The sequence below is a fragment of the Psittacula echo genome (genome assembly GCF_963264785.1).
Source record: "Psittacula echo genome assembly, chromosome: 9".
Taxonomy (NCBI): domain Eukaryota; kingdom Metazoa; phylum Chordata; class Aves; order Psittaciformes; family Psittacidae; genus Psittacula; species Psittacula echo.
Window position 1 is genome coordinate 21,060,895 of NC_137745.1, and position 27,937 is coordinate 21,088,831.

Sequence of the window (27,937 nt, forward strand, 5' to 3'; positions counted from 1 at the left end):
TGCAACAGGACCAGAGGCAGCGGCCATAACCACTGTGGTTTGTGAAGGAGAAAGAGAGCGCACATGAGTGCTCCCATGGCGGAAGGAACCCCGGGAACCCGGAGCCGCTCTGTCCAGCCTGGAGTGGGCAAAGGGCAATAAAACCAATGGAAACTGAGTGCCTGCAGAGCTGCACGCAGGTACATACACAGCCTGCAAGACGCAGAACTGCTGCCCTGAGCACGCGCTTCCGAGAAGTGGGATGAAAATAACATCGAGCCGTTTGGCCTCCATCCACTGGAAGCAGGACTCATTCAAATCGCAGTCGGAGATGTGAATTTCCCAAGGGAAACTACTGCAGAGAGAAATAGGAGCCCAGTTCAGCCAGCACAGCTGCCATGGTGCAAACATATCTGGATCAGGAGCTGTGCGTTTGGACATCACAGATCCTTACCAGCAGCTGACTGAGTCCTACTGTGCTCCGCAGCCCATCCCGTGCCATGCTCACACACCCTCCATGGATAGGAGAGGCCTGGATGCATCACAGCAAAAGCCCCTTCCCTTGCAGAGCCCCACAGCTTATCCACGGATGCAGCACCAGTAGGATGCAACCCTGCAAAGCCCATCCATATCTTCCCCTTCCAGTGAAAACCAACAAATGAAGAAAGCAAACAAGTCATGGAGGGATTTTCTGTTTCTCCAGACAAACACACTAAGAGCAGTTCAAAAGAGGCTAATTAAATTCCAAAATCCCTGTGCAAATACATTAATAATGATTCTGAAATGAGCAGTTAACCAAGGAAGCTTTCAAGGTGGGAAGTGTTTGATACAGAAGAGCGTGAGAGGAAGAGCTGTTCAGACTACATTGGAGACAATCTCTCTGGCTAGCACTCGTGTCTGGGGGAGTGGGCAAAAGCAAAGGCTCCTGGGCCCAGAACAGTGGAGTCCCCAGGTTGCAGGAGGATGGAGGAGACAATCCCCTTCATTCCCAGTCAGTGGAAGCCAAGCAAACACTAAATGACATGGCTGTGAGCCTGAACACTCACTGTGTAGCCCCACTGAACATCTCATCATAAGTATTTCCCGGATGAAGGAAAACCAAAGACCCTTTTTCTCACCTAACAGGAAATCTCCAACCACCAGCTAAATCTTTCCCTCTTCCCACAGAATACTAGTCAAATCAAAGGAAAAAAGTAAATCAGATGCTGTAACAGACTGTAGCAGTTTCTCATGGGAAAGGGTTATCCCATAGTCACAAAGCCCTTTTGCCTTGTCTTCTTGTTCCTGCAGCTTGTGTCAATAACTGCACCGATGGAGAATGTGTATGAAATGCTGCTATTCTAATAGGAACCAGAGGCTGCCCCCCTTGCGCGTGAAGCATGAAATGATGAGAAATGGGTAATTTCTTATAATTGCTCATATGGCAGGGTGGAAAAATCCGATGCTGTTGCATGGGCTCCACTCCCATGGTTCATGGAACCTCCCAGTTTGAAATGCTGTCATTCTCACAAGCAAGAAGGGCAATAGCACTGTTCTTCATTTAGTGATGGCAAACTAAGATCTGCAGAAGAGATGTGTCCTTGTGGAGTCCTTGGCAGAGCATGGAACTAAACCCACTGGCTGAGGCCTTGAAATCCAGGCTACCCCTTCATCACATCTCCAACCATGGTCACAAGATAACCCCTCCTATTTCCCTCCCCTTATTCTCTTCATTCCTTGCTCAGTCAAACACAATTAAGGTTTTTTTCAGGCAAGATCTCATGAGATATGGATTCATAGATGCTTGTTGAAATCCAGATCCATTAGACACTTCTCTTCTGCTCTCATTCACTAATTTTATTGTCCTATAAAAGATTTTCTGCTGTGATATATCCACCAGGCTGCCACTAGAGCTAAAGGCAGTACTGCTGCCACTACTGCTACAGGCAGTACGGCTGCCATTGTCCTCTGGAAGCGTGTTTGTTTAGTTCATAAATCCTCATTTCAATATTTTGCTAAATACAAGAATTACACATACAGGATAATAAATTCTAGGATTATTCTTCCTTTAGATTTAACAAACAGAACCACGGTTATTGCCCCAGCCCTGAAGTACCTCTTTTAAAGAGCAGTCAGCAGTCTGATAACTTCAGATAAACCATTTAATTTCCAGGAGGAGCCTTGTCTGTATAACACACACAAGCTAGAGTCTGCTGGGTGTTCTCCTGCTCTCCCCGACTGCTCCCTGCTGGGAAGCAGAGCTTTTGTGTGTGTATCTGACAGGCTCTGCTTCCTGCATCCCAAAGTTCTCTCATTCAAAAGTTAAGCATCACTTTCATGAGCCACAAGAAACTGTGGCAGGGGGTTGGAACCGGGTGAGCTTTATGATCCCTTCCAACCCAAACCACTTCAAGATTCTATGGAAGACCCCATAAACCTCCTGTCTGGAATCTAGGCACTACTCGTCAAGAAGTGCATCCTGGGGTAAAGATTTCACCACGCTCCTCTCATGGCAGCTAACAGTACCGAGCTCAGGAGGAGGAACAGTCACAGACTGAAGATCCTGGCTGCAGAGATGTTACAGTCTTTTCCAAACCAGCGACTATAGACATGCCAGGCTAATCCTGATTAATAACAAACACCTTCACTGGGGTTATAGTGATAATAACCCTTAAGGCTTTTTATGCCAGGTGGATTTAATTCCATTTTCACAGCTGGGCCTGATGTTTTCACCACTTCTCCATCCTTTTCTGTCCGCTCTTCCACACACTGGTACAATTCAGGAAAAAGGAACAAAGCTAGGAGCTATAATCAGAATTGCAGGCTCCAACCACCACTCTGTCTCTGTCCAACTAAGGATTGCATTCCTGCTGGCTCTCCCTTTTCCTAGCTGAGCTTGGAAGTCCTAAGACACCTTTAAAAATCCTCCCTGTTAGCACAGACCTATCACATTGCCTGGGATCTGATGGGGTAAAAAACAACTGCCAAGGCTGGGTTACTTGTAGGACGGTGCTACAGCAACATTTCAGGTACCTGCACTGCACAGGTATTCAAACACCTTATGGGCTGCTCTCAGGGACACCGTGCAAGTGATGAGATGACAGCAGCCAGGATGATCTAGCAGCATGATGAGCATGCAGGTCTTCAGACAAACACTGTGGGACAGCAGTGGAAAGAGCTTGCACATGCAGAGCATCAGTTTTTTGGGAACAGACCCACCTCCTTGGCTGTGCTAAAGCATGCCACACCTTAGGAAGCCCATTTACCAAGGTGGCTTTTGTCTTATGCAACAGAGCAATGTCAAACCTAAGAAACATTCCCTTCATCTGCAGCATAGCATAATGTGAAAGAACGCAGAGGTTACTTGCACCAGACACTGAGCATAAACACAGATCTGCTTTAAGCAGCCATCCTTTTTGTCAGAAGAAGTACAGCGTCAGAGCTCAGGCACTTGAAGGTCAGCCAAGTTGGTCAGTGGGCCAGAGCAGGGCATTCTGGCTCCTATTCTGAGCTCACAAGGGAGTTGTCTGATACTCACAAGCAGGTGAACCAGGATCAAGAGCTTGTTCCTCCTTCAACACTGACTCACTGCATAACCTTGAACAGGATGCTACCCCAACACCTTATCCACACGGCAACGGTAGAATTCACCCATTTCCCTGTCCTTGTGTGTATGGCACAACTGGTGCCCATAAGGTATGTTGAGGTCATTGGCTTAAGTGTACCAGACAAGAGCAGAGCCTGGCTGTCGTATCACGCCCTGGGCTCATTCTACACAATGTTAAGAGCCTGGGTCAATGTACGTGATTTTTTTCCAGCACTCCACGAGTTCCTCTGTACAGCAAAGTTAAAGCAAGCGAGAGAAAGAGACGTTCCCGTTTGACTGGCTGTGACTAGCTGCAATTAAAAACTATAATTTATTACCCTGGATTACGAGTATAATTTCAATGCAGAGAATTAAGGTTTTCTTCTGAGATGGAAATAAAGATTAATTTTTAATTTCCTCTCTCACTGCACACTTAAGAGCAATGGACTCCATAGAAAACTACAGGTCAAAATAGTTTTATGGAGGAATGACAATGTTCCATTGGCAAATAATTTAATACTCTTGCTGCCTTTTTAATATTTGACTGCAGCTCCCTCATGCGAAACAGCAGCAGCAGCAGACACGACACACGTTCGCTGCAGCACCCGGGTCAATGTGACTTTGAAACAACAGAGTTTCACTGCTTAGGACATGGGCAGCTCCTGGAGCTCCCTCATGCAGGCAGCTGCCTTCCACAGAGAGGGCATAGGCAGCCTTCGCGACAGGTCTGGGGATGGGAAGAGCGAGAATGAAATGAAATGAAAGCCTGTGGGCTGGGGCAGAGGGCACCAGGATGGATTGGGAATAGGTGCACAGCAGGTACATCCCACTTGGACACAGGTGAGTATATGCAGACAAAGCAGGAGAAGCATTTCCATCCAGACAGAACGTGTTATTCCAGTTTTCACAGCTCATCAGCAGGACACAGGGAAAAGCTGTGAAGCACAAGGGCATGAATTCACTTGGTCCCTGGCATCATGAGCAGACCACTGCCTGCCAAAACTGCTCACAGCCCCTGGAGCCTGTCCCTGGGAAAAGCTGGGAAACCCACACAGCACTTCTGAGCGACCTGTAAGAGAACCCAACGCAGCACAAGGAAGGAGAGGTCTGTGTGCATCCATCCCTCTTAGGAAGAGCATCCAGACAGGATTTGCTGTAGCTGTTCACAGCAGCAGGACACCATCACATGCCTTAGACCCAATATTTGACCCTAGGCAACTGGCAGTGAACAGAAATGTCTCTGTAATTCAGAAATGCTTGAAATAATTGCTCTGGTAGTAGCAATTAACCAAAAAGCCTCTACCTTACTAATGACTTGGATCCCAGTTAATGGAATAACCCTGCACTGACAGATATGCATCTGAGATGGCCTAATAATGGGCCTCCCCATTGCAGGGGTTTTAAAATCTACTGGCATCTTATAACTGGTACCTCAGGTTATAAATGGGATTAGATGCCGAAGTGATGCAACTGCTGCTCCTGTGAGGGTCAGGCCAAGCACTGTGCAGGGTCACAAGGAGGAACATCCCCCTGGGGCCATGGTGGTGACAACCCCCTTTGCCAAATACCCCGGATCTTTGGACTGCTTGGAAAGTCTGGACTCCAGTTTTGGAGCTCTGGGGAAGTAAAGGAGACATGGAACCACCAGCTACAGTGAGCATCCTTCTGACGGGCATTCAACATCAGACCTATCTCTAGTAGCCCACCCTTGGTGCAACCATTGCCTGAGTGCAAAGACTGGTGTGTGTCTCCGGAAATGACCTTTAGATGTTTGTCTTATCTGAGCAAGTTCAGTGACTGAACATGCTGCACAACGAGAGTGAGCAACCCTGACAAAACAACTGCCGCCTCCTTATCACGGTCTCCAAAAGGACTGAAAAGAATCAAGCGTCAGAGACTTATCTCTCAAGAGATGTTCAGTGCCCATGCCTGGCTTACCAATCAGCTCAACCTCCCTTTTCAACCAGAGGTTTTCTGCCTTGTTTTTGGCCACACGGAACAGCCTTGCCACTTCCTGAGGGTGGAGGAGTCACAGGAGAAGGGGGTGTGGAGGATGGGCCCTCTTTGCCGATGCTGTTGTCTTGTACTTCTGGACAATGGGATGTTTTTACCCATGACAATTGCTACCGTTGAGATAATGGTAACAAACAGCCATCCTGGTATCACAGCAAGGTCCTGAAGGTTTGGGGGATGACAATGGAGCAGAGGCTGAGGGCAGGGTCCCTTGAAGCCATGTTAACCAGGGGTCCCTGTGTGCAGCCTCCCATGCACGCAAAGCTCAATCTGGGGTCCTGCTGCCCATGTGCCACCTGTGTCAACGAGAAGGGAAGAGGGCTTTTGGTGGTGGCCAGGTACCAGTTCCAGAACATACAGGACTAGCACATATCCTGCTCTTCACACTGACTGTTCCAGTCCCTGCATGGCTGGTGCAGCTTCAAGACGTGGCATTCCAACGGTACCAGTACCTGCCCTAACAGCTCCCGGTGAAGTCAGTGGCAAAGCAGCTTTTGGTTTCAATAGGAGCAGAGTTTGTCCAATCCTGAATGCTGCTGAAAATCCTCCACTGAAAGACAAAGAGAATAAACAGAGAGATATATGATCCTAGGACACAAGAGACCAGACCAAAGGCACCAGTATGAAACAGGTTGGGGTTGGTCCCACACCAGCCCCCTTTGGGACACAGTTATGATGGTTATAACCTTCAGCTCATCTCCCGAGATTCTCCACGTTCAAGATGATAGAAATTCAACTGCACAAAACATCAGCTCCAGCAAAGGAGGATTCTAATTCTCACACCCAAATCCACAATCAATGAATCCCAGAACAGATCAGACTGGCCTGTGTCTGCACTTACTTATAAATTGTATTTGATCTCCTTCTATTGCTTCACCCCAAGTTCTAGAATTTAGACAAGCAAATATAGTGATTTATACGGATCTATAAACTAATATACATGCTTTTGAGATCACTCTTTGAATTTGGTAATACCTAAACAAGAAGAACTTCTTTCTTATCTCTGGCACTCTGAATGCATAAAAAGTGTAATATTAGCATCATGCTTTATTCTCAAGGACACCAGCACCCCTCCTCTCAAATGCTCAGGGTCTAATGTCAGACGTATCATGAGAATGATGGTAAAAGCACCACAGAGTTACAGAAATGTAATCACTTTCTGCCTGGCTATCTCTATTTGTTATTTGCCCACATAAGCTTAGGAGGACAGCAGTGTTTAAGGACTGGGCAAAGCCAACAGACCTGTAGCCTGGCCCAGCTTTGCTCCTGCCTTCCTGCACAGAGCCCTGAGCAGGTCACCTTACCCCTTGTGCTTGCCCTCCCTCTGCCCAGTCCCTGCTCTGGCTGGGACTGTCTCAAGCTATTTGTAGTAAGCGGTATCTCCCCCAGGCACACTCTGTACCTTGCTCAGTGCAGCCCTACTGTAATCTAAGGTCTCTAAGCACTTCCCTAATATGTATATTCAATAATGATATGAAATGATGCTAACTGGTGGTGCAGATATCTCCATTCATTTCCATATTTAAAAATCTCTCCTCCAGAAAACACACATAATCAACACAAAGTTCTGTCTGTAAGCATGCAAGGCTGAATTAACAACAGATGATGTTTACGGAGAAGTGTCACCAATGGAGCTCTGCACAGACAAAGTTCTTTTATCAGACGTTCCCCAAACAGCCCCCCTCTCACAGTGTGCTCAGCTTAACAGATACAACAGGGGCTGGAGGGCAGGTTTCAGCTGCCAGATAATAACTAATACTTGCTGCAGAGTTTGGAGGTTTGACACACTGGTCATCACAGGCTCCACTTAATGCTCATGGCTTCATCTCAACCTGTGCAGGCCAGATTGCACAGGACAACTTGGAGCTTCCAGACCCCTCCAGTAACAGCTCCAGAACATGAGCTATAATAAAAGCTTTTCAATTGTCCTTTGGCTTTTCCTGTCAGAGGATAGGGACAAGGGCCCACAGTGCTCCTGTCCATTCTTGCCCATTAGGGCTGCCAGTTTAAATCTCAGTTTGCCATTTCTCATGCTTGCCCGAATCAGGGTGACTTAACGGAAGGCCCGAGACCATCACCCACAGGATCAATGCCATAGGACATCCTTCAACAAAAAGTACAGCAGCCTTTACTGCATGGCCTCCAAGGACTGTTTTGAAACTGGGAGTAACTGAGATCTCCTACAGAAATGGGACAACTCAGCAGAGGCTGTAGGTAGTCCCGGCTGGCCACTGCCCATGCGGCACCCACGTTCCTTGGAAGTCAACATGAGAAGAACCTTCACCACAGCTCACGCCTACCAGACAGAGCTCTGAGAAAAGGGACATTCAGTTTTCGCATGTTTTCCTCTTACAGACTTTGAATGAAGAGAGGAAAAATAACCCAACAAAACCCCCAAGTTCTGATAAGAAAGATAAATTCTCAAAAACAGCGACAGACGCCCAGAGCAGATACCAGACCAAAAACACGACCAAGATCCGATTAGCCCAGTGAATCAGCGCTGCGGCTGGTATCTCTAAACCAAAGTACTTTTCCCTTTCCCCTCCCACACTCTTCTTCCCATCACTGCAAAGCTCTCCCAGCACTCAGCTTGCACACACGAACCCTGACCAGGGGCCTGGTGCCATCAATGTTGGCTCACGCATCACCCTCCATGGATGTTTACGAAGTCAACACTGGTGCAGGCACCAGCCCTCAGCTTTGGATAAGTTCCCTCACCACAGCGGAAGTGTCACAGCTGCTGACCCTTCCTTCCAATTACTGTTATCCTTCCACCATTCCTGCATTTGGGACAGTTTCTGGGCTCATGCAATTGGAAGGGATTGGGTTGGCAGGTAGGGAAAAAGGTTTTTTTGTGAAAGAGGAGAAACATCTCCTTTTTGTCAAAGGAAGATACACAGATTAGCTCAGGAGAAGTTAAGTGAATCGATGCTGGGGATGGACTCTTCATCAGGGACTGTAGTGACAGGACAAGGGGTAACGGGTTCAAACTGAAACAGGGGAAGTTTAGATTGGATCTAAGGAAGAAATTCTTTACTGAGAGGGTGGTGAGGCACTGGAATGGGTTGCCCAGGGAGGTTGTGAATGCTCCATCCTTGGCGGTGTTCAAGGCCAGATTGGATGAGGCCTTGGGTGGCATGGTTTAGTGTGAGGTGTCCCTGCCCATGGCAGGGGGGTTGGAACTGGATGATCTTAAGGTCCTTTCCAACCCTAACTATTCTATGATTCTATGATCACAGCCAGGCAGATGTACTTCAAGTGCCTTCCACCAGTTGCAACAAGAGGGAACAGCAGCATTTGAGCCAAGTGGCACCAGACAGGCTGCCTCTGCTGTCAGCCAGCATCCCTGGGAAAGGGAAAAACTACTGAGGACATGAACGGGATTGGGGGATACTGCTCTTCCAGAGCAGCGTGTGGCTCATTTTCTTATAGGCAATGAATAACAGCCACAGTGAGTTTCACAGTAGCAAGAGGAAAGATTATCTCCAGAATAACTGACTGTGGTCAAAGAGGGAAGAGGCAGGAAGAGGAGTGGCAGGAGGATCCCATCCTGAGCTGACAGAGGAATTCAGTCAGGTTTTAGCTATTTACAGTCCCCCCACTAATTACCCAGCAGATCTTCCAGTGACTCTTCCCAGCAGTGAGACTATTCCCATTAGACTGACTGTAAGCAGCGTCACATCACTCCCATGCTGGCCAGCTCGAGTCATAGTTTCCAAAGCAAAGGGGCACCATTTTGGTCTCTCCAAACTCAAGAGGCGAACCCAGAAACAAAGCCTGGAGCAGAGGAATACCACAGCCTTGCCAGACCACTGGCAGCAGCTTTACCATGCAGCACAAAGCCAGGCTCTATTTGCCAAGCTGCGAGGGGCTGTGCGAGCTGAGTGCCACTGAGCACAGCGGCTCTCCCAGGCCTCTTTCTTCTCTGTTCTGGGGCCAGGATCAGCAATATCTCTATGGAAAGAAGCTTTAACAGTTGCTCTGGATCCAGCAGGAGGAGCTGGCTAAACACACATTTTTGTCTTAATGTAGGGCCTAAATAAACAGTCAAATAAGAACTCAATTTAAAAAATCGTGTCGTTCAAAAGGATTCCCTCAATTCTCAGTATTCCTTTTATTCCCATGGCAACTGATATGAGTCTGATGTGCAGCCCAAGTATTTTCTCCTGCTGACTTTTCCAGTGTAACTGGAAACACAGACACAAATACACAGATTTGATGCTGGCTTGCACATTTTCTGCAAAAGCTGGAACACCTTTATCCCAAGTAATTAGTGGAAACACATTGTGTTCGTTAAACACACACACCAACCCCACCGATACACAGGCACAACGACGACATAGCAGAGGGATCCTGAGCTACCCAAGGCTTGCTATCCATACAGCCATGCCTGTTGTATGGATTCCCTTCCCTGGAAGGGAACTCTTTGCTTTTAGGCATGGGAGAAACCATCCATGTGGACAGTGGCACGCAGAACAGCCCACTGGTTGCCCACGCTGTCCCAGCAGTAGCCCTGTTACCTCTACACACTGATTGCAAAGCCAACAGAATCCAGCCAAATGCCACCAACACCAGCTTTCCTAATAACCATCCTCCTTTAAGGTCTTTCTGCTTAAGCCATGTCATCTGGTGGGAACATCAGCTTCCATTTATCCACAAACGGGGTTCTGGTCCTGTGGCTAACAAAGGCCAGGTTCCATCACAATTCACTAGCCACCCAGGAGCTGGAAGCAGATGGAAACCCCCCCTCACTTTAATTATTCAGAGATGTAACAAAACCATCATCTGAGTCTTTGGCTCTTCCCTTATGATTTTATCATCTGCTGGCAAAACTGCCATGCTAAGCCCTCCTGAATTCCTACCTTGTGGAAAGGAGCTCACAGGACCAGCTCTTTATTCGACACAACTCCTGACCTGTTTAGGGGAGTTTGGATCACTTTTCAAAGGGCCCATGGCCCTGACACTGAAACACACATTTCCTGAAGACCCTTAAACAACTTTGTGAAGTATTTGGCACCTCAGCACCTCCCACATCGCTAAATAACAATTAAACAGCTTCCTCTTTCATGAGCACGCTCTTTCAGAGGCCAGCGGTAAGGACTGTGACAAATTGTCAGATCCATGCACCTGCTTAGGAGTGGATATTTTGTCCCGTATTTTTGTAGTAGGAAAAGAAACCTGAGGTTTTACCTGACAGCTTCTTACAATCCGGCCAGGGTAAGGTATAATGCAGGCTTTCTTTCCCCCCTTGCTTCTCAGATCTCAGGAGCTTGTGCCAAAAGACTGTCAACTTGTTAAAAGTACATTAATGCAAATTCCAGAGCTTTCAGTTATGTTTATGCTAATAGAAAGCCTCCCGCTCCGTGACAGGCCCAAGTGAAGAGTCAGTAACAGGAAAATTAATTCCAGCTGTTGAAATTGATTTAAAACTAGTTTATTCATAATAATAATAATAAGGGGGAAAAAAAATCCTGGAATAAAAATAAAAAAGGGAAAAAGAGAAAGCACAAAATCATGTTTACTGCGTGAAAGCGGAAAGGGTTCTCCTGTTGGGAAGAAATCTTCCAAATTTAATCAAGCCTGGTTAGAAGAAAGCTCTAGCCTGTTATCGGGTTGTAAGTGTAGATTAACATGAAAAGAATTAGCTATGTGCACAGCCTGCTTTTGCAAAGGAAACACAAGGGTTTTGTGCCTGTATTTTGTTTTATATGCCTTACGTCTAATCCACAGGCAAGGAGACCAAATCCAGGCTGCAATGGGACAGGTAGTATTGTGGATGATACTGGCTGTGCACTGAGAACTCCAGAGCTCCTGGGTGGGAAGATTAACTCCCCCTGACCACTGCATTTATTCACTGCCTTTACAGACATTTTTGCTGACTTGAGCTCCAAGTGATTTCCATGTTTAGACAACCCCAGTCGGGGGATCACATACCCCAGCTTTGCTGGGCTTCCAGAGTTCAAATCAAGACCTAGCTGGGAAATGGCTGGCCCTGCCCTTTTGAGAATGATCTCAAATGTTCATATCCCTGATCTAAAGAGCCAGATCTTTTCTTCTTTTATAACGTCCCAGCAGTGGTCCTCTCAAGGTCCTCGCCTATGTGTGCCTGCAGCCCTGAAAGCTGGAGGAACACAGCACCTCACAGAGTACAGTTTGGAAACAGAGGTGGAAGCAGCCTTTAAAACTCTGCTCAGAAATAGACTTTCCAGCATTCAACACCTACAACTGGAACCCGATTTGAAAATACATGGTGCTGACATTTAACCCAGTATTCAAAGCACACAACGTCCCCTGACCTCTGGTGTAATAGCCCCTGAGTACAGCATCTGTCCCTTTCCTAATGAGCACTTCCAGGTGCTGACCTAAGGTCTTATTTAGGATCCTGCATAGATCTTAGAACGGTTTGGGTTGGAAGAGACCTTAAAGCTCATCCAGTTCCAACTCCTGCCATGGACAGGGACACCTTTCAGTAGAGCAAGTTGCTCCAAGCCCTTGTGTCCAACCTGGCCTTGAACACTGCCAGGGATGGGGCAGCCACAACTAAGCTAAACCCTATCCCTTTGCCAAAACCTTCTCTTATTAGGACCATACTCCTTGCTGCTTTTCAAGGGACTGATCCAGAGTTCACTGAAACCCACACAGATCTCTCCATTGACTTCAGCAGACTTCACATCCAGCTTTAAGGGCCAGTCTTGCGTTGCATTATCAAAAAGCCAAACTAGAGACTACATTTCTGCTGCCCTCGTCTCTCAGTTCCACATCACTAAGGCTCCCCACCTTGTATATATTTGTCTTTGCCTCTCTTTACAGCACCACACATTTTTCACAGGGGTGGGCGAAGGGGCAAAGACAGAGAGGTGCCACGGCTCGCATGGATCTTAACCAACTTATGACACTAAGGAATTCATGTGCGCGGCGGATGTGAGGATAAAGCGTTGGACCAATTTCAACAAGAACCTTGAGAGAAGCCAAGTCAAACCTATGGATAGGCAGGAAGCTCATAAAGAGCACCAGCCCTAACCCTGTCAGGAGAGTGGTGAGTGTGCAGGAGGCTGCTTCCTCTCGAGGGGAGAAAGGGGGAAGGAAGTTTCCCTAGGAATCCCACTAGGATTTCAGAAATTTGCCCCTTTATTGTCCACCTCAGAGCATCAAGATGAACCCTACAGCATGGCACAGCCCAAACAATGCCCCGGGCAGGCTGGCTGCCCAAAGGGAGACGCTGTGAGCTCAGAGACTGACAGTGCCCCCGACTCACGCCATCAGAGGAAGGAAAGAACAACAATAAAGCAAGCAGGGGCTATTTCTCAGAGCGCACCCCATGACTTCTGCCAGCACATGCCAGGAAAGGAGGACACTGCACATTTTTAACTGAGGAATGTGCAGCTAGAACCATCATTTGAACTTAAAAGGGCAATTCACAGCTTTATCTACCAGCTATAGTCAATTCACATGGGGAAACGAAGCATTGCAGATTAAATGAAAACCTGATTAGTAAGGGAGGACAAGGAGGGGATATCACCCTTTGCAGGACTGATGCTTGCCTCCTGAAAAATACCATTGGTGGGTGGGTGGTAGCAGGAAGGACTCTCTCTATGGGCTGGTATTTCCTTCCGTGGCACTCACCCTGTCCTTGCTCACCCCTTTTTGTGGGTGCTTATTCACCAGCATAAACAGGCTCAGGCCATTTTCAAGCAAACTTCCAGGTTCTTGCCTCTGACTCAATGTGAGTCAGGCTCCTACCTGCCTCCTGTTCCCTTGGCCCTAAACCAGCAATGCAAACCCAGGAATTCAAATACCAGCAGCTTGGGAGGGGGTGGTGCTGTTTGTTTTTAATAACAATCAGCTTTGGGTTATTTTTCCTTTGCCTTCTGGATCCGGAGCCTTTCAGGCATAACCAAGTCACACTTTCAAATTACACAGGGGGTGGAGTTCACACAGACGTGAAGACTAGAAACATGCCTTCGAAATGAAGCTCAAATTCTTAAGCAGTTATTTCATTCCCAAAGACTGGCACTCAACAACCAAAAAATATCACTATCCTCACCCGAAAATGCTGGTGCTGCAAATCCTCCCTCCCACATACTTCTTATTCACATAGAGGATGTTTGACTTGAGAGCTGAGTAAAGACAATCAGAGAGAGCCCTATGACTTGAGGAAACTGTTATCCAAAACCTGCAATAGGGAGCAAAATCATCAGTCTATTTTCCCCAAACAAATGGAGGTTGCTTGGAGCAGGCAGGAGTCACATAGTGTAAAAAGTCAGGACCAAAGCCCAGAAGGAATACACATACAAGCAAGGTTAGGAGGACTCCTCTGCCTTGCTCTTGCAGAGCTTTTGAGCCCACCACTCTAGTCAGAATGATGGTGAAACACAGGGATTTGAGAACACAGGAAAAGAGCAACCATCACCTCATCAGCTTCCAGGTTTGACCAGTCTGAAGCAATTCCTTCGGGGAAGACCAGAATATGCAGGATCCCACGGGCACAGCGTCGAGCTCAAATTCCCCATGCATTGCCCTGGTCCACATCTTCCTTCAAGAGGCTGGGCTGGCTAAAGGGGCCAGGACATTTCCAACAACATTAAACCACTGAGCAGAACCGATGAGAGGTTCCTCAGCAGTGGCTCTGCAGCACTCCCCTCTCCTGCTGGACCAGCCTCTATTGCCAGGACCTGTGGCTATGGGAGGATGGAGCTGAACTCTTTTACAGGGCATTAAGTTTCATTTGCAATTACTTTGGATTTTATTGCACTACTGAAGAGAACAGGTTCATTAACTGGGCCAGCAGCATTGCATCCATATGCCTTTTTAATAGAGCTCTTCTGTTACTGTTTCCTTATTGGGCTTTTCCCTTTTGCTACACGTAACTGGATTTTACTGGCATCCAGCTTTTGCAATGGGCCCCTGGTGGCTCCTCCAAGAACCTTTCTTGTTAATTTGATGGCTGAACCAGTGCACAAGGAATGAAAAATACTTGATGAGATGGCCAAGTCGCTACTTCACAGTGGGGACAACAACCAGCAAGTGTTCCCCAGAGGAACCCCTTAGGGAAGCGGTACCTTGTCCAGTTTGTCTCTAGAAGCAAGATACACTTTGCTAACACACAGGCTTTCCCTGCAATCAACCATGGCTGGAGGAGTAGGATGAAGGAGAGCTATAACAAATCACCCCATGAGGGTCACAGTGTGCTGCGCAGGGATGGAACCACAGGGACAGAAGACAGGGCTCCTGCTCCTGCAAAGGTAAGCTTCAGAGCACCCACAGGACAGGACAAGCACGCCTGAAAGACAGTCAACAAGTGCAAGAATTGGGACCTAAGTCTGACAAGCCACAGAGTTTCCATAGAGAACATCAGTTTTCCAGGGAAAGCCTGAAAAAAATACCTGGTTCAGTCCAACTGTTCCCACTAGGAACGTGAGGACCAGGGTTTCAGTAGAACTGGGCACCACCAGCATCCACTCTGTTAAGTGCTTTCACGAACTTGAGCTCCTTTGAAAATCTGGTTCCTCAAAGAAGATACCAGCAGCTGATGGTTAAACATGAAGGGCACACACTGTTCTCTTGCCTTGTTAAATGATGCATTTCTTTCTACAGTGGATAAGCACCGAAAAGACTCATGGAAGAAACACATCTAAAGGAGGGATTGGAATAGAGAGATAAACTGATGGAGGAGAAGGGAGTTCCACTTGCAGAATTCCATGTCAAGAATTTTTTCTTCATTAAAAATACCCCAACCCCCCATGAGAAATGCCAGATTATCACATGAAAAACTGGGTAAGAAAGGGCTGATTCTGATGGATATTCCTGACGTGGGGGGAAACAGGGAAAAGGTTTCAGGTGTTCCTTTGTCACGACTCCTCATTTCCATGTTCTGTTTAATTTATACTTGGACAAGAGTTGAAATTAAACCCAGTAAAAATTGAAATGGGATGTTTCAGTTGTTCACATGTCACCTGAGGCTTTCAGGTTTGGGGTGGGGAGGGCTATTTTGGTTTAGGCTTTTTGAGACAAGACATCACTATCCTGATTTAGGGAATGACTTGATTTTGGCTATTTTCCTTGTCTTAGGAAACTCTCCTGAGACGGGAAATCATGGCGAGCTCTGTTCTAGACCCAAGTACGTGGAACAATATCAAAAGGCATCACCACCCCAGAATACTTCCTTTTGCTGAAATAGAATCCCAAAACATTTGCTTTGCCAAGAATAAGAGAAAGAACAGAAACAGGATGCTCTTGATGGGCTTACAAGGCACCACTAACAAATGTAACCTCCTTGTCTCCCAGAAGAGAACATCTCACACAGGCCCACTGACGCAGTGCTGCTCAAATTGAGCAGAAGATGCAAACCTGATAAACCACAGATGAGAAACCCCTACTTCTCCTCAGCACTTTCTCCCCTCTTACATCAAGTCTTCCCTTACGTTATGCCACAGGTAGCAGTGAAACATAGGAATGATTTGACCCAAGGAAGCCCTTGCTCTGATGTACCCCTCTAGCCCTCCCCACAAAACCCCTTCACATCGCTCCTCACCTCTCCCTCTTCCCAAAGCCCAGTGGAACCCTGTCAGCATCTTCTCCACTGGTGTCCTGGACACTTGAAGCAGTGCATGTATCTCCACATGCATTTCAGCACCAAATCTGAACCCTTCAGTGCCTGCTGGAACACCCAGAGCTATCTTCAGAATCCCAAACAAACACATTAATTGCTTTCAATTTATCAGCCTCAAATCATTCTGTCTAATTACCATTCATCTGGAGTTTGTGTTTTTAATGGTTTATGGGTATTGTTGGTAATCTTTTAATTTCTCATTAAAAACAATATCTTGTACGCACTATGTGTGAAAAGCCCTAATCCGATAAATCAAGCAAGAGTAACACAGTTAAAAGGAAATCAGTGGAACAATATTTGGGTTTATATATTTCTGCCAGTCAATTTGTAATTAAAAGTTGCTACTTTAAAAAACACAGTTGTTGCTGTGAAAGCCATTATCAGTCGGCATTTTCATATGAATACTGCTTTAATTAATTAGCAAAAGTAAATACATTATATATCAAAAACCGCTTTCCCACTGAACCCATGCGTTCCAGAACAAAAGGCTTAATAAACCATACAAAAGAGGGACAAATTAGCTGATCCCACCCTCCCTTTTCAGGTTTAGAGTCTTTTAAAGTTCTCCAAGGTTTTTTTTCCCCCCACACTTGCTTTTCTTTTCTTTTTTAATACATTGTTTGTTTTTCTTTAGAAGTGCGTATGGGGGAGAAGATGCAACACAAACACAGAACATGCCATTCAAACTAAATGATTTGGAAATCAGTTTTGTGGTTCTCAGAAAACAGGAGTGTTTATGATTATTAAAAACCAAATGTAATTACGATCACCTACAACGCGGGCCCTTTGGAACAAATTATTTGCTGAACATTAAGGGGGTAGAGTTTGATTCACAAAAGGAAATGATGTGTCTGAAAAATTCTTTTGTCTAGGGGCTTTCCAGAGACTGGAGACAACAGGAAAAAATTCTCTTCATCAATAAGCTGGAGAGAAAGTGTGGATGAACAGTGTCATTTCAGACTGAGGCCTGTGATAAGAACACCTTGAAACATCAATGACATCTCTCATCTCACCTGCCTTTAACAAGGAACAAGGGTCCTGCCATCTCATGAGCAAACAAACCACTCACCTCATCCCAGCCATCTCTTGCTGCAGGAGGGTCCATACCCCTGGTTGAGGAGCAGGGAGAGGAGCCTACACCTTCCTTGACTGATGACTGTGGCCAGGGCTGGGTTCCCACAAGACAGCGGGCTGGTGAAGGGCAACCGATGGGAGCACAGACTGATGTAGAACATCACCTAAACAAAGAAACCCAACTGAATACGGCTCTGCTGGCTGGATAAGAGAGACTAATTCCCTCAATTTCATTAGACTTACCTAGAGAGCTGGAATTCACTGCAGTGATGGACAGCAACCTCAGTAGGCTGAGCCTCACCACCCTTTCAACAGTGTAAATGCATATCGACCAGCAGGTGAGGCTGAGAGTGCAAATACCAGAGTGAAAGAAGTAGAAAAGGACCCAGTAGAAAAAAAGAATTGCCCAATTTCTTACATATCCTTTCCATGGCAGTACTGAGGGGTTTCCACCAGGCAACAGCTCCAAAAACAAAGATCACACAAAGAAAGTGCTGATATTGGACTGGATAATTAACTGGACAACTAATTCTTGGATGCATACAAAGATCTAACAATCAGTCCCAATCCCATACGTTTTGCCTTCCTTATGCTTTCTCTTGCCATGCATGCCTAGACTGCAATGCCTCTGGAGAAGGGACAGAGCTTTTGGTCTGTGCAGTGCCACACACACCAGTAGGGCTCTCAGGGATCAGAATTAATACTTCAGGATGACTTGAGAACTCAGATGATTTTGAACCATTAAATCCAGCCAGCATCCTCCCAGCAAAGGGTGCATTTCAGCAGGCACGGAGAAGGTGCCTGTGCAGCACACGGGGATGGAGCAGGACAGGGTGGGATGCCACAAGCAGCACGGTGCTGAGGGATGTCTCACACAGGGAAGCGTGTGCCTCAAGCAGCCCTTCAGCACAGGCATTCTTTTCCCTTCACATAACTGCATTGATTTTTATCATTGTTATATTTGGTTCAGCCGCCCATCTGGAAAGTTCTTGCCTCCCCCAGCCCCCATAAATAACCAAACCCAGCTCCAACCAAAGGCAGTTGACAGAATCAGCCCCACTGCCCTTTGGCAGTTCTTCCAGGAATTTTTAGGGTTTTTACCAGTCAGGAAAAGGCTTTGATGCTTTGGAATCAGGATTTTATGAAGATCATTTTGTAGGGTTCAGCCAACTCATGAAGTGTCAAATGGGGGGCACTCTTTCATCTCATTGCTAGATGGGGAAAAGATCCTCCCTCTTACCGGAATGAGGACTGGAGAGGGGAAACAGAGATGAAGGCTCATCCATAGAGGGGAGGGTTTCTTTTTCTCTTGGTAGAGTCCACCCACCACATTCCCATCATACTGATTGCTGCAGTCCTATCTGTCTGCTCTCCAGGCTACATCAGATAAGAGAACTGCCTGCTCGCTCCGGTTCTGATCCCATGCTGCAGAGGCCTCCTGGGTGGATCCCACCTCTTTGCCACCCTCCTTTTCCAGCTGCCTTTTCCAATGACTGCTGCATCGTCAAGGATGCTGCCAGGAAACCTGCCACATGCAAAATGAGACAGTAATCAAGACCAGGCTGAGGAAATTTCCTCTTCCACTTTGCACCTATAAAAACCCGCTACAAACAACAGCGAGGCAATCCTGTGTTTCCTCAAAACTCATGTGCAAATTCCTATCCAGCCATGGCTGGGCTGTTGAGGGCCTGGTTGCCACCTCTCCCTGGACTAGTCCCCCTGTGGATGGCACGCACACACTAATGGACTGTTTCTGCAACTTGCGCCTCTCTTGCCTCCATAATTGCAGATGTCACTTGTTCAGACGATGCAGGCACCAACTAGTGTCTGTTTGGCAGAACTTAAAGGCTTCTGCAGGGCTGTGAGTTAAACAGCCCATCTTCATCTCACATTTAGCTGATACTATTCCACCTGTGGCTCAAAGCTGCATGGTTGCTGCTGTGTCCTCTCTTGTGGGTGGGCATGGCTGCATTGACTCAGTTCATCTCAGCGAAACACCAGCTTCTTTGTCTGGGTACTTTGCTCAGATCAGACTGCTCACAAACTGCTCCTCTGCTATGTGACCTGTTACCTGTGACCTGTCATTCATGGTCTCGGTGCACAGCAGGTTCACAATCATGTGAGATTTGAAAATGCCAATCTCTGTACCACCAACCCCTTGAAGACCACTCAGACAGATGAAAACACTGAGATGCTCCATCATTAAACTCAGATTCAGTTTACAAGGTTGTTGCCCCATCTCGCATGCCCCGGTCTTTATCTGGAGTATCTCATAATCCCAGCAGCCAAGAAAGGTATTTGTGGGAGAAAGTCTGAGCAAGGCAAAATCCAAGTTATCTTTTACTGGCACATCCACTGGTTTAAGGTACCCCCAATCTAGTACGTTAATATGTACTGACACCTCTCCCTGCTATCATCATGGAGACGAGGATGATACGTTTGAACATATATTGTCTATATTTAGACAAAATACTGAAGCTGCTTTTGATTTCCTACAGGAGGAGAGCAATCGGTAACACCACAGTGCTCCAGCAGACCTGCAGACACCAGTCATCCTATATGAGGAGTGAAACCAGCGAGCAGGACACATCCAGAGCTTCCACTCCTCTTCTGCAAAGCAGAAGCCTAAGGCAATGTCAGCAGTATTCCCAAGGGAAATTATAGCAGGAAGGCTGACCCTGACAATAAATGAATGAAGCTTCAACTTGCTTCATTCACATCCTTGCCACAATTAAACACAAATAGACGCCTCCAATCCATTGCTTTCCAATGGCACAGCCTTCACCACACTGAGAACATGAAATAACTACTGAATACAGCCAAGCAGTTCGGCAGCCACCTCCCAGCTACCAAACACCTCTCAGTTCCACTGGGAAATTGCTCTTTGGTGCTGTTGCATTAAAGAAGTTTCTACAGATCACGTCTTTTAGGTCTATTGCTAAAGGCAGGAGGCTTGGGCACATCCACTGCTGGACTAGGTCTGCCTCCAGCTCCCAGCTCGCTATGTATGACCTTGAAAAAGTCATTCAACTCCTCAATGGCTGAACTGTTTAACTGCTAAAAAGGCTCTTCCAGCTCTTGGCTGTCTTGTCCGTTTAGACTGTGAGCTCTTCAGGGCAGGGACTGTCTCCTATTAAATGATCATAACTCTCGCTTAATTTGGGTCTTCTACACGTCCAGGGCCCTCGCAAAAATGTCATAAACCAAAAGCTTTCTAATAAATCTTGGGGAATTCCAGATTCTGATCCAAATCTGCTTGGTGGTTTTCCCTGCTGAATATGGTGCCGAATCCCTTGTTAGAGTGTGTGTGTGTGTGTGAGGGGGGAGGAGGGAGACTCCTTCTAATTTAAAGAGATTGCATGAAAGGCAGTTTAAGTCCTTGTGGCTGTATATTTCTTTTAATTAGTTTATGCACAGTGCATTTGCATGGGAAGCTGCACAGCGTGTGGATGGACTTAATTAGGAGAACAATACATTCCCTCTTCAGATAATGACTTGAGGATTATGAAAATTATTATTCCAGATCCATCCATGGGTCATCCGAGGTTCAGCATCCAGCGAACTTTTGAAATGCATTGAGGTCAGCAGTTTGGATACCGTCAGGAAAGTCACTTGATTTTACTGGTGCTTAAATGATTAATTATGAGCAGCGGCTGCAGGCATCCCCCAAGTTACACAATAGCCCCAGGACTTGCTGCATTTCACATGTGCCATCAGCTACTCTGGAAAGACGGATGTGCTAAATGGGGCTGTGAGATTCACCGCAGTCATCTGCCAGCAAAGACTCCTTCTGAGCTCTCCCCCCTCCCTTCCATGAGTCCCTTGCCTTTTTCTTCCTGGCTGGGAAGGCAAGAAACTTCTGTCTGTGTTAATGGATCTTTGCAGCTGAAGAATCAAGACAATTAGGGGAGTATTGCAGGACGCGGCTCAGTAGCCCACGTGAAATGAGACACATCATGTCCTATTTTAGAGCAAAGCACCTAGAGGCAATTGAGCCGGAGACATCACCCACATGTACCTCAGCTTTAACTCACAGCTTGATGGGCCTCAAAAAAGGCATCTTTTCTGCCTCTCTCTCAACCCCAATTTACTCTCAGGAAAGTAAAATTGCCACACAAGTGCTCCTGCATCTCACCACGACAGATGGGGAAACAGACCCCTTTAAAGAGTTTCCACAAGGACTGCATTTCACAGCCAGTTCAGTTCGAACAATCTGAAAGCCCATCCTCTTCCCTCTCTTCAAGGTGAAGAGCCTCTCCACTGCAACAGGGGGTCCTGGAGAGGGGCAGCCCTGGATCCCAAAGCTGTACAACACAACTGTTGAGACTATGGAAGTCACTGTCTCAAATCTGAGCCACCAGGTATAGAATACATGGAAACCACATCTTCACCTTACAAAGCAGAGCCACATACACAGTGTAGGAGGAGATGGAAGCCCTTAACATCAAAACCCATGACTATTTAGGAATCACAACAGTCACACCTTGAGCATCCTCTCCTTCCTCTTTCTCTACAATGACAAGGCAAGTTTCCCACTCAAATGCAATGGTTATAAATTAAACCAAGATTTTTTAGTAGCAGTGACAATAAAGACTTGGTGAAACCATTACGCATGGTGCTGCTTTGGGGGACGAGGAAAGAGCAGTTATGAAGGGATGCAAACAGGGCATCATCTGCTGTGCTGCCCTCACTGAAAACCTTTGATACAGGGCAGGCAATTAACAAGCAAGCTCCTCTGGGCAGCCTGTGCCAGTCATCATCAGGATGGATGAGCTCACACAGCACATGCAGAGCTGCCCACAGCACAGAACCCCAGTCAAAGGCTGGGCAGCAGATCCATCCCACCTATGATCCAAGAGCCCAGCAAAGTCCAGTTACTACAGAGATGAGAAGCAGGGAAAAGAAATCAAAGCACACTAGTAATTATAGGATGAGAACAGCCGCTCAATGGCAGGGTCAACAGATACAGTTTGTGAGCATCGCTCGTTACTCAACCTCTGCTGTTGATAACATGGCACCCAAAGCGTAGTACTGTACAGGACAAACAAAGATGTCCCTGCTCCAAAGAGATTACAATCTAATTCTGATTTTACAGTCATATTTCAAAAGCACAGTGAGATCAAAGCCCTGCTCTCCTCCCCTGGGCACTCATTCTCTCTGGTGAAATATATCTTGATTCATAAATCAGAGAAGCAGCATGTGTCAGTGAATACTGCCATTCAGGACACAAAAGAGAACACAGAGATGCCAAAGGTAGTCCTAACATCATGCTAGTGCTCAGAAGAGCAACCCCGGGGTGCAAGAGAAGGGGAAACATACCCTAATTACTGTTTTCCCATCACTAAAGAAGAGATCTGTCTGGCTGCAGCACAGCCAGCAGGAACAGCATGTGACAGTAACCCAGGGATGGGGCAGCCACAGCTTCTCTGGGCACCCTGGGCCAGTGCCTCAGCACCCTCACAGGAAAGAGCTTCTGCCTAAGAGCTCATCTCAGTCTCCCCTCTGGCAGGTTAAAGCCATTCCCCTTGGCCTGTCCCTACAGGCCCTTGTCCCAAGCCCCTCTCCAGGTTTCCTGCAGCCCCTTTAGGCACTGGAGCTGCTCTAAGGTCTCCCCTTCAGGAGCCTTCTCTTGTCCAGGCTGCCCCAGCCCAGCTCTCTCAGCCTGGCTCCAGAGCAGAGCTGCCCCAGCCCTCGCAGCATCTTTGTAGCCTCCTCCGGACTCACTCCAACAGGTAGAGTAGCAGTCATTTGGGAAAGGACACAGTGAATTAGATCAGCAATTCCAGAGGCAAATCCCAGTGCTCACTGTTTCCTGATCCATTCACAGATAGCGCCGCCAGCACCGGTTCTATCCCCAGTGCAAAACGTGAGGGTTATTTCACCCCCCACCCCATCACCCCCCTGAAACATCTGCAATTCAAACACCAAATTTGCCCCTGATCCGCTTCGTTTCCAAGCTCCAGCGAGCTCCCGGCAGCGGGATGTGCAGGCAGCAGATGTTCAGGAGCCGAGCTGGCAGCCTGCAGCACCTGAACGTGTGCGGGGAGCAGCAGAGAAAGGGTGCACCTTGCCTGGGAACATCTGATAGCGCCGTGCCCTTCGGAGCTGCACTGCGGTGATGGGCAGGAGGAGGCTGAGAAATCACCAGAAGCTTTCTTCTTCCTCCATGAGTCATTCCTGCTTCAAGGAGCTGCGGCTTTGATTATTAACTGGGCTAGTCAGCTAGATATTTAAATGATTCCCAAAAGTCATTAAGAGCCCAATCAGATATGCAGTGCTTGACTCTAGCACAGGAATGCAGAGAGGGAATTATTTGCATAAACGATGCTTTAGAGAAAACCTCCATGTATTTTATATTTCAGGGTATGGGGAATCTGATTTAACTGAGTTAAAGAAAGAGGGGCTTAGGCAATTTAAGGGACCACATTAAACATGGAAGAGAGTAAAAAATAAAACCAGCAGCTACCATAGGGATTAGAAATAACAAAATACCATGTCAAAGAGCTCCTCCTCTCTATTCTCCAAGCAACAGGCAGCTCCTTTAAGTTTACCCCCAACTTTTCAGAGGGAAAATTCAGCCTTAAAGTCAAAGCACTGCCTGACGATGGATGTCTGAAGATCTCACCCACCCTTCTGTGCTCTGTCCCAGCTCAAGATCACAGAGGTGAGATAACGCAAGAGGTGAAGGAGTGGGCAGACACAGAAAGCCTGCCTTTATGCTTGCCTCCGCTCAAAGCCATGACATAGACTCTCCCCCATCAAAAACTCAAAGCAAATCTTTTGTGGACTTGTTATTATGGGAAACATGGGGTGGTAAGAATCCTACAGGGTTTGCTATGTCTGAAGACAACACCAGAACAGAACGTTAACACCACACTAGGGATCATCTTCAGAGACAGGCAGAGGGTTACCCACCTTAGCTGCAGCTTTGCTGGTGGGTTGCAACCCACCTCCCATCTGCCCTACACTTAGCCCAGCAGGCAGCCCCTGCCCCATAGGGGTTCCCCCCCAGGACACTGTGCAGGGGCTCATCCAGAGGAATCATACCCAGTCCACTGCATCCTTCCCCTCTAGGTTAAAATCAAAGCCATGACAAGCAAACCTCTCCCATATCTGCAACAAAATAACCCAAAACAAGACTCAGGGTGACTGGAAAGCTGGTCTAAGCCTGGAATTTGTAATAAAACAAGAAGGGAGGTGAAAGTGGCTCTTAAAAGGCTCTGTTAGGGGATTCTCTCTTTAGAAGCAAAGAGTTGTCATGACTCACATCACCCTTTCCGCTTCTCAGGTGGAAAACCAAGTGTTCACACAAGAATTCAGTAACCAGGATAACTGGTAACCAGGTCCCCCATCTGTACAATGCTGCCTAAAGATTTTACCTTCTTCCTCCCATCAAGGGCTGGGAGCTGACAGGTTAAATGCACTTGTGCCTACAAAGCCTTCCTCAGACAAGCCACCGTAAGGAGGGCAAACCCGTTATTGTTCTTGTGATTAGAAACCCAAGTCTTCCCCTGCAGTTATTTAATTAAACCATAAATACAAACGGATAAGTTTCTAATGAGGCAGCTCTACACAGTGTATTTATACCCCTCTGAAAAAGAACAATGCTCAAACTAGGTGCAAATAATCGTCCTCTCTCCCAGCCTGGTTTTCTCCGCAATCGGGAATCAGGCCGCACAGTAGTTTGCTGACAAATTGGTTCATGTTATGAAGATAATGAAGGCATCAAATTACTTTGCACTCCTTCCCCCTGGAAGCAGCGAGGCTTTTGCAGAAAGAGATTGCCAGGGTTCTCTTTGTGCGAGCATGTGTGTGTCATCCGTGACAAGACAAGCCCCAGAGGCAGGATGGTGCGAGCTGGCAAACACACAGCGAGGGGCAGTGGATATGGCAAAGGTCCACAGCCCCTGAACTGTGCTTTCATCACAGACTGGTTTGGGTTGAAAGGACCTTAAAGCTCATTCAGTTCCAATCCCTGTCACAGGCAGGGATACCTTTCACTAGAGCAGGTTGCTCCAAGCACCATCCAGCCTGGCCTTGAACACTGCCAGGGATGGGGTAGCCGCAGCCTCTCTTCCTACAGCACCCACAGAGATGCCTCAAGTTGTTCTCTGAGAGCTCATGTGGGTACCAATAACATTCAGCCACATTAGAGCAGCTTTACTTTAGGTCTCACATACTCTGCTTTCCAGGAACAAAGCCTAAAGCAGCAGATCCAGCAAGGCATCTACCCAAGGAGCTGAAGAAGGTCGTCTTCAGAAGAACTTAAGCACTTGGCTAAATCACAGCCTTTCCAGATGGGACCTCTGGGAGTTTTTCTGCCTCTTTCCCTCTCTGACAGGTCAAAGAAGATTTGACTCCTTTAGAGGCAGATCCTGAAGCTCAGGGGTAGAAGTAAAGCAGGAAGCAGAGAGAAAACTATTCCCACCCTACCATGTTATAAATAAATATATAAATAAATACCAAACAGGTAAGATTTTAGTGAACTGGATCCAAACAGCTTTTAAAAGCCCCTCCAGCTACTATGAGCATCAACAAGCCCAGCAAAGCTCTTTAGTGATCATAACAAACGTGTCAGGTTTTCTCCTGCGACTGATTTGCTTTTGGGAACATAAGTTAAGCTTTAAATCTATATTTCATATATAATCAAGCAGTCAAATCGGCCTTTTGATATAGCACCAGGCCAGCTGCTGTGTCTTTATCTCAGAAAGCAGGAGGGCCAACAAAGCTAGAGCCAGGGAAGTGACGGTTCCTCGGTATTATCCTCCCTGATCGTGCCCATCTTCTCATCTCCCCTATCAAATTTCTGGGCCTTTTTGATAAAGTACAATTTAAGAGCTTGCTCTGCAGGAAGCACACAAAGGTTACAGATTGAGCAACGCCTGGAAACCCCTCGTGGAAAGGTGCAATTGTCAAAGGGCCTGTGAAAGGGAGCAGGATGGGTCCCACACGGGAGGGATGCTGGGTCAGAGACTGTAGGAAAGCTCTCCTCCCTCCATGGTCACCAACATCTCTGCTGCTAAAACCACAGTGAAGGAGGATTTTAAACCCCACTGACTGTGCACGTGTTGGTGTTGGTTGTTTTCTTCCCCCTCTCCCCCTTCTGCATTGCCAGCTTCCAGAACCAGACCCTTTTCCACTGTGGGGTCAAGGAGAAGAGAGCACTGCTTCCGAGCTGTTTCTTACAAAAAGGGCTTAGTTTGGGGCCTTGGAGGTTGTTTGGTTGGTTTTTAAACTACTGTCCCCAGCAAAGCAGCTTTCCCCGGTGGGTTTTTCTCCTTTTTTCTTTTCTTTAAACTCTTCACACAATCACAGAATCAACCAGGTTGATTCAAGCTCATCCAGTCCAACCGCTCCCCAGCACTGCCAAGGCCACCACTAACCCATGGCACCGAGGGCCTCAGTTTTAAATGGTTTTAAATGGTTCTCTCCTCCTCCCCTGGGGTTGCAGTTTGCCCTTACAAATTCAGTAGCAATACCAGCTTTGGGGACTCCCTTCTGGCTGCCAGCTTTAGAAGTGACTGAAAGGATTCTGCCCATCTATGAAAGGTAAAGTGAATTTATGTCCAAATTCACTGCTTAGCCCTCTGAATGCTCCACAAACCAAAGCGTTTTCCACTTGCATGAATATCCTACAAAACAACATGCAACAGGACATTTAAAGCTGAGGCTGGCACCTTCATCCATAATTCTTGCTGTCAAAGGGGAAGAATAGGAGGAGACCTGATTTTGTGTATCTGGGAAAAATTGGACAGGTTCTGCCAGTCACCCACAACTTGATCCCACATCTCTGTTACAGACCAATACTCTACAGCGCTGCTATTCAATGGGCTGCATTCACAAATGCCAGCCTCTAAAAGCTAAATCAGCAGAAAGACAAGGGTTTCTGAGCTTATCTATCGCTTCTCATGCCTATTTCCCACCACTGCAATTTGCTTCCAGGCCAACACTTCAAATTTGGTTATTAACTTTTTACCTTAGAATAGTGATGCCGTGCTGAAGTCAACATCTCGCCTTGAGATACCTTCCCTTGGGTTGAAGTGTCCCACTGCAAAGATAGGAGAAAAACCTAACATTTCCTCTATAAGAAACAGGCCTTTAATTCCAGATGATTCTGTTGCAAAAGAACCACGTTACGGTTTGAGCTTTGCCATACTTTGGATTCTTTAGTTAAACTATTTCACAAGATGTGACAATTTCAGCACTTCCTATGCCCTGAGCAAAACTGCCTCACCTGATATTCACAAACAAGCAGGCTGTGCTTCGCTGCTGGAGGTTTCATTTGAATCAGTTCCTAAAGGACAGAAGCCACGGTCATCACAAGTGTACGGAGCCAATCAGGAATGTCTGATTTGCAGAAGGCAGCTGGGATTCAGGGAATGTCCATTTTTAAGTTACTTCAAAATAACCTTGTTGCTTAGGAAGGGCTATTTTATACCACCCTCTGAAACACATCCTGTGCTGATGGCCCAGAGACTGAGCACCCAAATCCTTGTGCCAGAATGAATACAGGGGAGATTTTTGTGTGCCTTTGGAAATAACAGTACTTATGGCCCATATATTTGCTTTTCCTATGATCCTACACATTCACTCAAAGCACCCCCTTCCTGTCCTACGGGATATTTCACTTTCCCAGCCCCAGCAGCCCCCCCTTGCTGGACCAGCACTGCATCAGGTCAGGTATATTCATGCAGAAG

The 27,937-nt window shown here is 46.9% G+C and overlaps 1 protein-coding gene across 2 annotated transcripts in view; it reads right to left on the reverse strand.

Annotated features, from left to right (window-relative positions):
* Window positions 1-27,281, reverse strand: part of LOC308225134 (uncharacterized protein) — a 41,072-nt gene extending 13,791 nt beyond the window's left edge. Inside the window, exons 1-2 of one of the 2 annotated variants that reach the window (XM_080625651.1) lie at window positions 27,217-27,281; window positions 17,236-17,404 (exon numbers count right to left, since the gene is read on the reverse strand). In XM_080625651.1, coding sequence (XP_080481777.1) covers window positions 17,236-17,271 — 36 coding nt within the window. In that variant the 5' untranslated portion in view covers window positions 17,272-17,404; window positions 27,217-27,281. Of the gene's footprint in view, window positions 1-17,235; window positions 17,405-17,483; window positions 17,692-27,216 lie in introns of those variants that run through there. The other variant, XM_080625650.1, reaches the window with a different exon arrangement.
* Between the last annotated feature and the right edge of the window lie 656 nt (window positions 27,282-27,937).